Source organism: Eucyclogobius newberryi, unplaced genomic scaffold, assembly GCF_026437365.1.
Source record: "Eucyclogobius newberryi isolate DKJ021-1_F unplaced genomic scaffold, fEucNew1.0.hap1 SCAF_6, whole genome shotgun sequence".
Lineage (NCBI taxonomy): Eukaryota > Metazoa > Chordata > Actinopteri > Gobiiformes > Gobiidae > Eucyclogobius > Eucyclogobius newberryi.
The window spans coordinates 2916833-2928615 of record NW_027316278.1 but is presented as its reverse complement, the minus strand read 5'-3'; the positions used below and the strand labels follow the sequence as shown (position 1 = coordinate 2928615).

The 11783-nt window shown below is 50.7% G+C and overlaps 1 protein-coding gene across 1 annotated transcript; it reads left to right on the top strand.

Moving 5' to 3' along the window:
* The first annotated feature begins 3567 nt into the window (after positions 1 to 3567).
* Positions 3568 to 11393, top strand: LOC140347057 (L-rhamnose-binding lectin ELEL-1-like). The gene is made up of 6 exons (XM_072433382.1): positions 3568 to 3627; positions 3794 to 3829; positions 4448 to 4498; positions 8573 to 8714; positions 10808 to 10962; positions 11321 to 11393. Exons 1-6 carry the CDS (start codon positions 3597 to 3599, stop codon positions 11347 to 11349), a joined length of 444 nt encoding a protein of 147 aa, XP_072289483.1. The 5' UTR covers positions 3568 to 3596; the 3' UTR covers positions 11350 to 11393.
* The last annotated feature ends 390 nt before the right edge of the window (positions 11394 to 11783 follow it).

The following is an 11783-nucleotide window of genomic DNA, read 5'->3' as shown; positions in this document are numbered from 1 at the left end:
CGCTACATTTATTATTTGTAGTTAAAGCAAAGAATCTTTACTCACCGTCTGAATTTCTACTGCGCCAAAACCTTAAAGTGAAAGTACAAAAGTACTTCCTGTTTCACGGGTTTATCATTAGCACGCAGACGTGTCACGCGCAGGTCTAAACCTGCTCTAACACTAAGTGCAAACAAGAAGAAGAACTGGATTTTACTCTCTGTGGCTGAGAACAATATGTTATTTTGTAATCTTTTTATTGTTTCAAAGCATTGCTGCTTAGGTTTATAATTATTTTCATAATTGTACAAAAGTCAATTAAGAATTAAATAAAAGTAAGATTTTGATTATTACATGCCAAAACTTCATATTTTTATTGCTCAAGTTGAGCTCAAAAGAGCAGATTAGAATACATTTGTAAAATATCAACATTAAAGGGGATATATTATGCAAGATTAACTTTAAAGGTCCCATAACATGCAAAATCGACTTTTCAGAGCTTTTAACCTTCTTACATCGCTATTTGTGCTTCATTTATGTCCAGAGTGTTTTTTGATTGATTCCCGCAGTTTTTAGCTTTATTACAGACTATCTCCTTTCCTCCAATCTCCAAACTGACGGGGGGTGGCTGCAAGACCACGTCATAAGGGCAAGCACGCGTCACCATCCCCCCTCCCCCCTCCCCCCTCCCCCCTCCCGCCTCCCGCCCTCTTCCCCCCGGCTCCGCGCTGCTGCAGGCTGTGTCTCCTCATTCAAGCCCCGTTTTTCTGCTTCGATTTACGAGGAAACACGGTTCAAAGAGGCCCAAAACTTCATGAATGATATCGCACTCTTTACTATTATCACAATGGTGAAGGTTTATGTGGCAGTTGATGCAGCAACCGGGAAAATAAACGGAGAGAAGTTCTATCTGATACCGAGAAACCAGGAAATAAGAGCGCGATGGACATAAGACAGAACAGATATATGTATATATATATATATATATATATATATATATATAGATATATCTGTTCTGCGCACGCTGTAGAATAAACACCAGATTTATTTAGGCTCAAAGTAGTGTTGATCTGAAGTTCTATCGTTTCTCACTCAGTCGCGCGGAGCGGCGCAGCGCGGAGCTAACAGCTGTGAGGCACACACTACGTCACGGGTTGGGCGGGGGAGCCAGATGGCTCTTCACAAGGGTGGGGGCGAATATCAAACCAAGCCGTCTGCATTTCCGGGTTGGTGAGGGGGTCCAAGGTCTGGGTGATATTTCTTAACTATTATGTTAAGGGTGTTGCACAACCCTTATTATGATCAATGATACACTTAGGATAGACTACGAAACGTGAAAAAAAAGCATGATATGGCACCTTTAATGAGCATTAAACTTTGTTTCAACAGCATTTCTTCATCATTAGTTTATTCACAGATGTATTTGTATTGACAGGCCCTTTTCAAACAAACAAACAAACAAACAAACAAACGTGTGGTGCCATGACTGTCAGTTAAAGGACTTTAAGACATAATGTGACAAACCAAACAAATAATGAGACAAACTGATTTCTACACAATTTGGGATTTTTCTTTCAAAAACAGTAAATCTCCCTTAGAGTTAGGCCACGCCTCCATCTGAGATTATGACATCATCACATTTTACAATGTGAACGCAGACTATTAAAGACACACCTTAGTTGACTAAAAAGGGGCAAGATACAGGTATATTTATTTTATATGATGTATATTTTCAGGTGAAACCCAAACAGAGCCGCTCGCTCACCACGATCATCGTTATGTGAACCCAAAGGGTTAGTGATGGGTCCACGTCTGCAGACCCGGGGGCTCCTGCAGAGTTATGGCTCACGCTGTGGTATTTACAAGGCTCTGGGGGCCCGGGGGCCACCTGGACCTGGGCCAGGAGCTGCTCGTGCATGTTCGGACCCTTTCACTCTCTCGGCGCCTTCAGTCCCTCCAAAGACATGTATGTATTAGGTAGATTGGCCACTCTAAATTGGCCCTAGGTGTTAAAAATGAGCATATTCTGCTACATACACTTAAAACATTGCATCTGGTTCGTCCAATGCTATGTTCTTAAATAAATAAATACATTTTGAAAAAGCCTCTAATCATCACCGTGAACCACCGATTAGCGGGAAAAACTATTATTATTATTATCATCATTATCATTATCATTATTACAGAGCCTCGAGATCCATCGTGTGTGGGACTGACTTATAGGGTCTCTGCACCTTCGGGTCAGGGACAGGTCTCTTAGGGGCCAAACAGAAGTCCAGAGTTCTTGGAGTCCTTGGGAGCGGAACTGGACAGTGCGCTGACCGGAACTCCATTGTTCTACTGGGGGCCTTCAACGATTTGGACTGGGAGGAACGGGCCCCCTGATCTGAACTCGAGCTGTGTTTAGTTAGTGGACTTCTGTGCGAGTCACTGTAACGAGAAAATGTCATGTCATTCTATCTATGTTGTTATTGTTTACAGAAAATATGAGAATATGGGCCCCTGATAAAGATGGTCCGGCCCCTCTGTATCGGGCCAGTCATGCCTCAGGACATGGCTCAAGGGTCAGGTCACCTCCAAATGAGAGAGCTCCAATCTTTGGACCTTGATGGAGCTGATTTGATTGTAACGATGTGCGTACGATGTCACCGCCTTTAAAAGGACGTGTGATGTCATGAGGAGGCGGGACAGAGACCTTTGTCAGGGAAAGTGATTATTTAAATAAAGATCCACCTTTTGAGAAAGACAAACTGTTCAACTCTTTATTTCTTGGGAATCCTTTGCAGAAATTCCACACAGCAGCACGGACTGTCCATAACGAGCTCCATGTTCAAGCACAAGAGAGTCCACCAGGCACCGAAGGCCAAAGGTCAATGAACGTAGGGTCTGTTTGGAACGTCTCTGTCTGCAGGGTCTTCCACTCAGTGTCTCTGGACTGGCAGACCGGGGTGGTGGTCCCTCTGTTCAAGAAGAGGGACCAGAGGATGTGTCCCGTCTACAAAGGGATCACACTCCTCAGCCTCCCATAAGGTCTGTTCCAGGTCCTGGAGGAGAATCTGACCCATAGAACCTCAGGTTCAGGAGGAGCAGGTTTAGGTCCTGGTCAGGGAACACTGGCTCTAGACTCTCCATCGCTCCAGGGTTCATGGGAGTTTGCACAGTCACATGTGCTTTGTGGATCTGGAGAAGACTTTCTATATATAATGGAGAAAATGGGTCATATCATGTCATTCCGATGGGGTTCTCCTGGAGTACGGGGTCTGGGGCCCTTTGCTCAGGGCTGTCCGGTCCCTGTATGTTAATTGTTCTCCTTTGTCCAGTGGTCAAACTGCTCGGCTCAGGTTGTTGGTTGTGGAATATGAATAATAAAGGAGCTCCTGTGGCGGACGCGTGTGCAGCAGATGTGGTTAATGAGCTGGAGGTGTGCGTGGACGGGCCCCGCTTTACAGCCGCCTCCTGCAGCTCACACAGGGCGTTTAAAGGTCCCACACATCTGGGACTGAGGCCCCACATGCCTCAGCCCCCGCGGGACAGGCGTCTGCATGTCTGACCCCACCTTTAAATACGGAGCGCATCAGTGACCGCCTCAGACCAAAGAGGAGCGGACGGAGCAGAACATGGTCCGGCTGAGGATCCTGGCGCTCGGCCGTGAGTATCTGCAGCAACAGGGAGTTCGGACTGTATTTTATGATTCCATGTGTTTTTGTCGTTTTCGGATGTCAATATTCAGACGATATCATGAGTCAGAACAGAAATGTGTCTTTAAACGTGGATGTTGAGGTTTCATTATCAGACAAACGTGTTTCTTGTTTAGTGCTGGCTGCAGCCTGCTGTCTCACTCCAGCCTCAGGTCAGTGTCTTTCAGACTAAAAACTGTCTTTAGTCTTTTCCTGGATTTCAGAAGAGTCAGAACCTCTGTCTGTGGCAAGAGTGTTTAAGGCCTTTCATTATTGTCCCAAAAACATGTCCAGGACCAGGACCAGGACCAGGACCAGGACCAGGACCAGGACCAGGACCAGGACCAGGACCAGGACCAGGACCAGGACCAGGACTTAGACCAGGACCAGGACCAGGACCAGGACCAGGACCAGGACCAGGACCAGGACCAGGACCAGGACCAGGACCAGGACCAGGACTTAGACCAGGACCAGGACCAGGACCAGGACCAGGACCAGGACCAGGACCAGGACCAGGACCAGGACTTAGACCAGGACCAGGACCAGGACCAGGACCAGGACCAGGACCAGGACCAGGACTTAGACCAGGACCAGGACCAGGACCAGGACCAGGACCAGGACCAGGACCAGGACCAGGACCAGGACCAGGACTTAGACCAGGACCAGGACCAGGACCAGGACCAGGACCAGGACCAGGACCAGGACCAGGACCAGGACCAGGACCAGGACCAGGACCAGGACCAGGACTTGTCTGTTGCCGTGGGACACAGTGCCCTGTGTTTGTGTGACAGGGGCGGAGGTGGTGTACGCCTGCCTCAACGACACGGCCACGATTTCCTGTGGTAAGAACATTTCACATTTATCGTGTTTTAACTCAGAACATTTAGTTTATTTTTGTCTTGTTTAAGTTTCTTTTCTGGTGATTTGTTACGTTGTTGACGTGTTTGTCTCCATTTCTGCTTCTCTTTTTGGTATAATCAGTTTCCACAGCGTAAACCTGGACAATCCCTCAGTTTATGTGGTTTAAGTGACATTTTCATTAAAAAATGCTGCTGTCTTTGTTATAAAAGTGTGTTTGTACTTTTGGTTTACACCTAGATTTGCTTGACCCAAGGATCAAAATAAGCTACGATTATTAACATTATTATTCATCATTTTAAACCATATTTTCAATACAGTCGCCTTTGTAAACAGCAGTGTATTTCTAAATCTGTCGTTCTCCCCCTCCTCCCTCTCTTTTCTCCCTGTCGTTCTCCCCCTCCTCCCTCTCTTTTCTCCCTGTCGTTCTCCCCCTCCTCTCTCTCTTTTCTCCCTGTCGTTCTCCCCCTCCTCTCTCTCTTTTCTCCCTGTCGTTCTCCCCCTCCTCCCTCTCTTTTCTCCCTGTCGTTCTCCCCGTCCTCTCTCTCTTTTCTCCCTGTCGTTCTCCCCCTCCTCCCTCTCTTTTCTCCCTGTCGTTCTCCCCCTCCTCCCTCTCTTTTCTCCCTGTCGTTCTCCCCCTCCTCTCTCTCTTTTCTCCCTGTCGTTCTCCCCCTCCTCCCTCTCTTTTCTCCCTGTCGTTCTCCCCGTCCTCTCTCTCTTTTCTCCCTGTCGTTCTCCCCCTCCTCCCTCTCTTTTCTCCCTGTCGTTCTCCCCCTCCTCTCTCTCTTTTCTCCCTGTCGTTCTCCCCCTCCTCCCTCTCTTTTCTCCCTGTCGTTCTCCCCCTCCTCTCTCTCTTTTCTCCCTGTCGTTCTCCCCCTCCTCCCTCTCTTTTCTCCCTGTCGTTCTCCCCCTCCTCCCTCTCTTTCCTCCCTGTCGTTCTCCCCGTCCTCCCTCTCTTTTCTCCCTGTCGTTCTCCCCCTCCTCCCTCTCTTTTCTCCCTGTCGTTCTCCCCCTCCTCTCTCTCTTTTCTCCCTGTCGTTCTCCCCCTCCTCTCTCTCTTTTCTCCCTGTCGTTCTCCCCCTCCTCCCTCTCTTTTCTCCCTGTCGTTCTCCCCCTCCTCCCTCTCTTTTCTCCCTGTCGTTCTCCCCCTCCTCCCTCTCTTTTCTCCCTGTCGTTCTCCCCGTCCTCCCTCTCTTTTCTCCCCGTCGTTCTCCCCCTCCTCCCTCTCTTTTCTCCCCGTCGTTCTCCCCGTCCTCTCTCTCTTTTCTCCCTGTCGTTCTCCCCCTCCTCCCTCTCTTTTCTCCCCGTCGTTCTCCCCCTCCTCCCTCTCTTTTCTCCCCGTCGTTCTCCCCCTCCTCCCTCTCTTTTCTCCCCGTCGTTCTCCCCCTCCTCCCTCTCTTTTCTCCCCGTCGTTCTCCCCCTCCTCCCTCTCTTTTCTCCCTGTCGTTCTCCCCCTCCTCCCTCTCTTTTCTCCCTGTCGTTCTCCCCCTCCTCTCTCTCTTTTCTCCCTGTCGTTCTCCCCCTCCTCCCTCTCTTTTCTCCCTGTCGTTCTCCCCCTCCTCTCTCTCTTTTCTCCCTGTCGTTCTCCCCCTCCTCCCTCTCTTTTCTCCCTGTCGTTCTCCCCCTCCTCCCTCTCTTTTCTCCCTGTCGTTCTCCCCCTCCTCCCTCTCTTTTCTCCCTGTCGTTCTCCCCCTCCTCCCTCTCTTTTCTCCCTGTCGTTCTCCCCGTCCTCTCTCTCTTTTCTCCCCGTCGTTCTCCCCCTCCTCCCTCTCTTTTCTCCCTGTCGTTCTCCCCGTCCTCTCTCTCTTTTCTCCCTGTCGTTCTCCCCCTCCTCCCTCTCTTTTCTCCCCGTCGTTCTCCCCCTCCTCCCTCTCTTTTCTCCCTGTCGTTCTCCCCCTCCTCCCTCTCTTTTCTCCCCGTCGTTCTCCCCCTCCTCCCTCTCTTTTCTCCCTGTCGTTCTCCCCCTCCTCCCTCTCTTTTCTCCCTGTCGTTCTCCCCCTCCTCCCTCTCTTTTCTCCCTGTCGTTCTCCCCCTCCTCTCTCTCTTTTCTCCCTGTCGTTCTCCCCCTCCTCCCTCTCTTTTCTCCCTGTCGTTCTCCCCCTCCTCCCTCTCTTTTCTCCCTGTCGTTCTCCCCCTCCTCTCTCTCTTTTCTCCCTGTCGTTCTCCCCCTCCTCCCTCTCTTTTCTCCCTGTCGTTCTCCCCCTCCTCCCTCTCTTTTCTCCCTGTCGTTCTCCCCCTCCTCCCTCTCTTTTCTCCCTGTCGTTCTCCCCCTCCTCTCTCTCTTTTCTCCCTGTCGTTCTCCCCCTCCTCTCTCTCTTTTCTCCCTGTCGTTCTCCCCGTCCTCCCTCTCTTTTCTCCCTGTCGTTCTCCCCCTCCTCCCTCTCTTTTCTCCCTGTCGTTCTCCCCCTCCTCTCTCTCTTTTCTCCCTGTCGTTCTCCCCCTCCTCTCTCTCTTTTCTCCCTGTCGTTCTCCCCCTCCTCTCTCTCTTTTCTCCCTGTCGTTCTCCCCCTCCTCTCTCTCTTTTCTCCCTGTCGTTCTCCCCCTCCTCCCTCTCTTTTCTCCCTGTCGTTCTCCCCCTCCTCCCTCTCTTTTCTCCCTGTCGTTCTCCCCCTCCTCTCTCTCTTTTCTCCCTGTCGTTCTCCCCCTCCTCTCTCTCTTTTCTCCCTGTCGTTCTCCCCCTCCTCCCTCTCTTTTCTCCCTGTCGTTCTCCCCCTCCTCTCTCTCTTTTCTCCCTGTCGTTCTCCCCCTCCTCTCTCTCTTTTCTCCCTGTCGTTCTCCCCCTCCTCCCTCTCTTTTCTCCCTGTCGTTCTCCCCCTCCTCCCTCTCTTTTCTCCCTGTCGTTCTCCCCCTCCTCTCTCTCTTTTCTCCCCGTCGTTCTCCCCCTCCTCCCTCTCTTTTCTCCCTGTCGTTCTCCCCGTCCTCTCTCTCTTTTCTCCCTGTCGTTCTCCCCCTCCTCCCTCTCTTTTCTCCCTGTCGTTCTCCCCCTCCTCTCTCTCTTTTCTCCCTGTCGTTCTCCCCCTCCTCCCTCTCTTTTCTCCCTGTCGTTCTCCCCCTCCTCTCTCTCTTTTCTCCCTGTCGTTCTCCCCCTCCTCCCTCTCTTTTCTCCCTGTCGTTCTCCCCCTCCTCCCTCTCTTTTCTCCCTGTCGTTCTCCCCCTCCTCCCTCTCTTTTCTCCCTGTCGTTCTCCCCCTCCTCCCTCTCTTTTCTCCCTGTCGTTCTCCCCGTCCTCTCTCTCTTTTCTCCCCGTCGTTCTCCCCCTCCTCCCTCTCTTTTCTCCCTGTCGTTCTCCCCGTCCTCTCTCTCTTTTCTCCCTGTCGTTCTCCCCCTCCTCCCTCTCTTTTCTCCCCGTCGTTCTCCCCCTCCTCCCTCTCTTTTCTCCCTGTCGTTCTCCCCCTCCTCCCTCTCTTTTCTCCCCGTCGTTCTCCCCCTCCTCCCTCTCTTTTCTCCCTGTCGTTCTCCCCCTCCTCCCTCTCTTTTCTCCCTGTCGTTCTCCCCCTCCTCTCTCTCTTTTCTCCCCGTCGTTCTCCCCCTCCTCCCTCTCTTTTCTCCCTGTCGTTCTCCCCCTCCTCTCTCTCTTTTCTCCCTGTCGTTCTCCCCCTCCTCCCTCTCTTTTCTCCCTGTCGTTCTCCCCCTCCTCCCTCTCTTTTCTCCCCGTCGTTCTCCCCCTCCTCTCTCTCTTTTCTCCCTGTCGTTCTCCCCCTCCTCTCTCTCTTTTCTCCCTGTCGTTCTCCCCCTCCTCCCTCTCTTTTCTCCCTGTCGTTCTCCCCCTCCTCCCTCTCTTTTCTCCCTGTCGTTCTCCCCCTCCTCCCTCTCTTTTCTCCCTGTCGTTCTCCCCCTCCTCTCTCTCTTTTCTCCCTGTCGTTCTCCCCCTCCTCCCTCTCTTTTCTCCCTGTCGTTCTCCCCCTCCTCTCTCTCTTTTCTCCCTGTCGTTCTCCCCCTCCTCCCTCTCTTTTCTCCCTGTCGTTCTCCCCCTCCTCCCTCTCTTTTCTCCCTGTCGTTCTCCCCCTCCTCCCTCTCTTTTCTCCCCGTCGTTCTCCCCGTCGTTCTCCCGTGTCTCAGACGTGGGCACGAAGATCAAGCTGGAGCACATCCTGTACAAAGTGGGCGTCGGCACCCGGTGCGGCGAGGGCAAAGCTGATCCGGACGACGGGCCGGACACGTTCTGCACGTTCCCCTGGGCCGAGATGGTGGTGGAGGATCTGTGAGGACCCGACACGTTCTCTTTTGTCCTTTACGTTAGCGCTAAACCACGAAACACAAGACGAAACACAAGCGTCGTGTGCCACAGCGCGACATCGAGCTTGTACCGCGTTTTCACCGTTTATTCACCGTTTATTCACCGTTTATTCACCGTTTATTCACCTGCCAAAACATGCACAATAGAGAAGAAAAAAACATATGTAAGTCACATTTTTTGGGGGGAATGTATTTGATGAAATCCAAGACCAAGAACCGACGTTTCCTCTGTAAATGTTGCCTGACCCGCCAGCCCCGCCCACAGTCTGTTCCAATGCGTCTCGGTCTGGACTCTGAGTCAATAGCCAATGAGATCGTCGGTCATCCAGTGACTGACAACGCGTCACACTGAGATACGGAAGTAGCTCTTCACCCCCGATACAAAACATTCAAGATGGCAGACTCGGCCCGTGACCCGGCTCGTGACCCAGCTCTTGACCCGGCTCGTGACCCGGCCCGTGACCCGGCTCGTGACCCGGCTCGTGACCCGGCCCGTGACCCGGCCCGTGACCCGGCTCGTGACCCGGCTCGTACTTGATGAACGTGCGTTAGAACACGCCTTGTTGACTTGTTGACACCTTCAGCTACATGACGTATGCTAACGCTAACACCTTCAGCTACATGACGTATGCTAACGCTAACACCTTCAGCTACATGACGTATGCTAACGCTAACACCTTCAGCTACATGACGTATGCTAACGCTAACACCTTCAGCTACATGACGTATGCTAACGCTAACACCTTCAGCTACATGACGTATGCTAACGCTAACACCTTCAGCTGCATGACGTATGCTAACGCTAACACCTTCAGCTACATGACGTATGCTAACGCTAACACCTTCAGCTACATGACGTATGCTAACGCTAACACCTTCAGCTACATGACGTATGCTAACGCTAACACCTTCAGCTACATGACGTATGCTAACGCTAACACCTTCAGCTACATGACGTATGCTAACGCTAACACCTTCAGCTACATGACGTATGCTAACGCTAACACCTTCAGCTACATGACGTATGCTAACGCTAACACCTTCAGCTACATGACGTATGCTAACGCTAACACCTTCAGCTGCATGACGTATGCTAACGCTAACACCTTCAGCTACATGACGTATGCTAACGCTAACACCTTCAGCTACATGACGTATGCTAACGCTAACACCTTCAGCTACATGACGTATGCTAACGCTAACACCTTCAGCTACATGACGTATGCTAACGCTAACACCTTCAGCTACATGACGTATGCTAACGCTAACACCTTCAGCTACATGACGTATGCTAACGCTAACACCTTCAGCTACATGACGTATGCTAACGCTAACACCTTCAGCTGCATGACGTATGCTAACGCTAACACCTTCAGCTACATGACGTATGCTAACGCTAACACCTTCAGCTACATGACGTATGCTAACGCTAACACCTTCAGCTACATGACGTATGCTAACGCTAACACCTTCAGCTACATGACGTATGCTAACGCTAACACCTTCAGCTACATGACGTATGCTAACGCTAACACCTTCAGCTACATGACGTATGCTAACGCTAACACCTTCAGCTACATGAGGCACAGACAGAACTGTGGTAAGTGTCTGGTATGTTAACGTAACATATGAACAGTTATTCAGATAACTATAGCATAAAGAACATGCTAACAAGTTTAGCAAAGCATCAGTTTTACCCCAAATCACTAAATCCATTGAATTCTTCTTCCTCTGTGTCACTTCTAAACAACTCCACAAACTCAGGAGGAAGAGGAAGTGCAGATTCTTCTTCTGCGTCGCTTAGAGCCGAGAGACGGAACATTCCAAAGCTATAACATCTCCGTGGAGACGAGAAGGGGGCGGACCCATAAATGTTTCATTGGCCGCAGTGACATCCTTCACCTGTAGGAGTCAGTGTGTCAGTCAGTTCAAGGCCGTTTAGAGCCCAATAAGTCATAAATCATCATGTGATGCTGAGGCTGTTGTGTGTCTCTGGCCCGAGCGTGCAGTGTCACACGTCGGCCTCAGGATGGCGCTCTCTCTCTCTCTCTGTGCCAGCTGTGCCGACAGACGCTCCTGCCTCGTGCCCGTCACCGAGTACGTGTTCGGAGAATATCCGTGCAAAGAGGAGACCAGATACCTGGAAGTGTCGTACGACTGCGCCAAACCTCCACCGCCTCCTCCACCTCCTCCTGCGCCCACTAAACCCGACTGTACGTACTGCGCCCACTAAACCCGACTGTACGTACTGCGCCCACTAAACCCGACTGTACGTACTGCGCCCACTAAACCCGACTGTACGTACTGCGCCCACTAAACCCGACTGTACGTACTGCGCCCACTAAACCCGACTGTACGTACTGCGCCCACTAAACCCGACTGTACGTACTGCGCCCACTAAACCTGACCACGCCCACTTAACCTGACCACGCCCACTCAGAAGGACTTTAAATAACCATAAAACAATTAAACTAAAGCGACAGAACTTAAGACAAAACCACAGAGTAAACAAATACTAAACAAATATTAAATTGCCGCTTATGGTCCACTTTGTCTCTTTTTGTGTTTCAGGCGACGACAAATCTGCAGCAGGAGAATAAAGTCATAAAGTCGCCCAGATCGACCTCCAGCGACTCACGTTTCATCTTTTTGACTGTGAAACATTAAAAAAGACGTTTTCACCTGTGATTTCTGCACAAATAAAAGGCATTGCGCCCCCTTCAGCCTGTGAGTGTCATTACAGCCTCATGAGACCGACTGTGACGCACACAAGCTTCTGACCCGCCACCTCATTGTTGTTGTTGTTGTTGTTGTTGTTGTTGTCGTCGTCCAGCAACGTCTGAAAAACAAACCAAAAAAATCTGAAAAATGATTACATTTGTCCGTTTGATCCTCCGTTTCCATGGTGACGGATCATCATCGTCAAATTATGACGCGTTTGTGGTCGCGACAAAAACACTAAAAATATACAATATCTTAAACAAATAAACAAGGATAAACAACATGAGACAAACAAACGGCGACGGATCGGTCA

What these genes read in the sequence shown, in the direction of transcription:
- LOC140347057 (XM_072433382.1), top strand. Translation starts at nt 3,597, where the DNA reads ATGGTCCGGCTGAGGATCCTGGCGCTCGGCC. An exon ending in GAGGATCCTGGCGCTCGGCC is followed by an intron (nt 3,628 to 3,793) that starts GTGAGTATCTGC and finishes TTTCTTGTTTAG; the next exon opens with TGCTGGCTGCAGCCTGCTGT. An exon ending in CACGGCCACGATTTCCTGTG is followed by an intron (nt 4,499 to 8,572) that starts GTAAGAACATTT and finishes CCCGTGTCTCAG; the next exon opens with ACGTGGGCACGAAGATCAAG.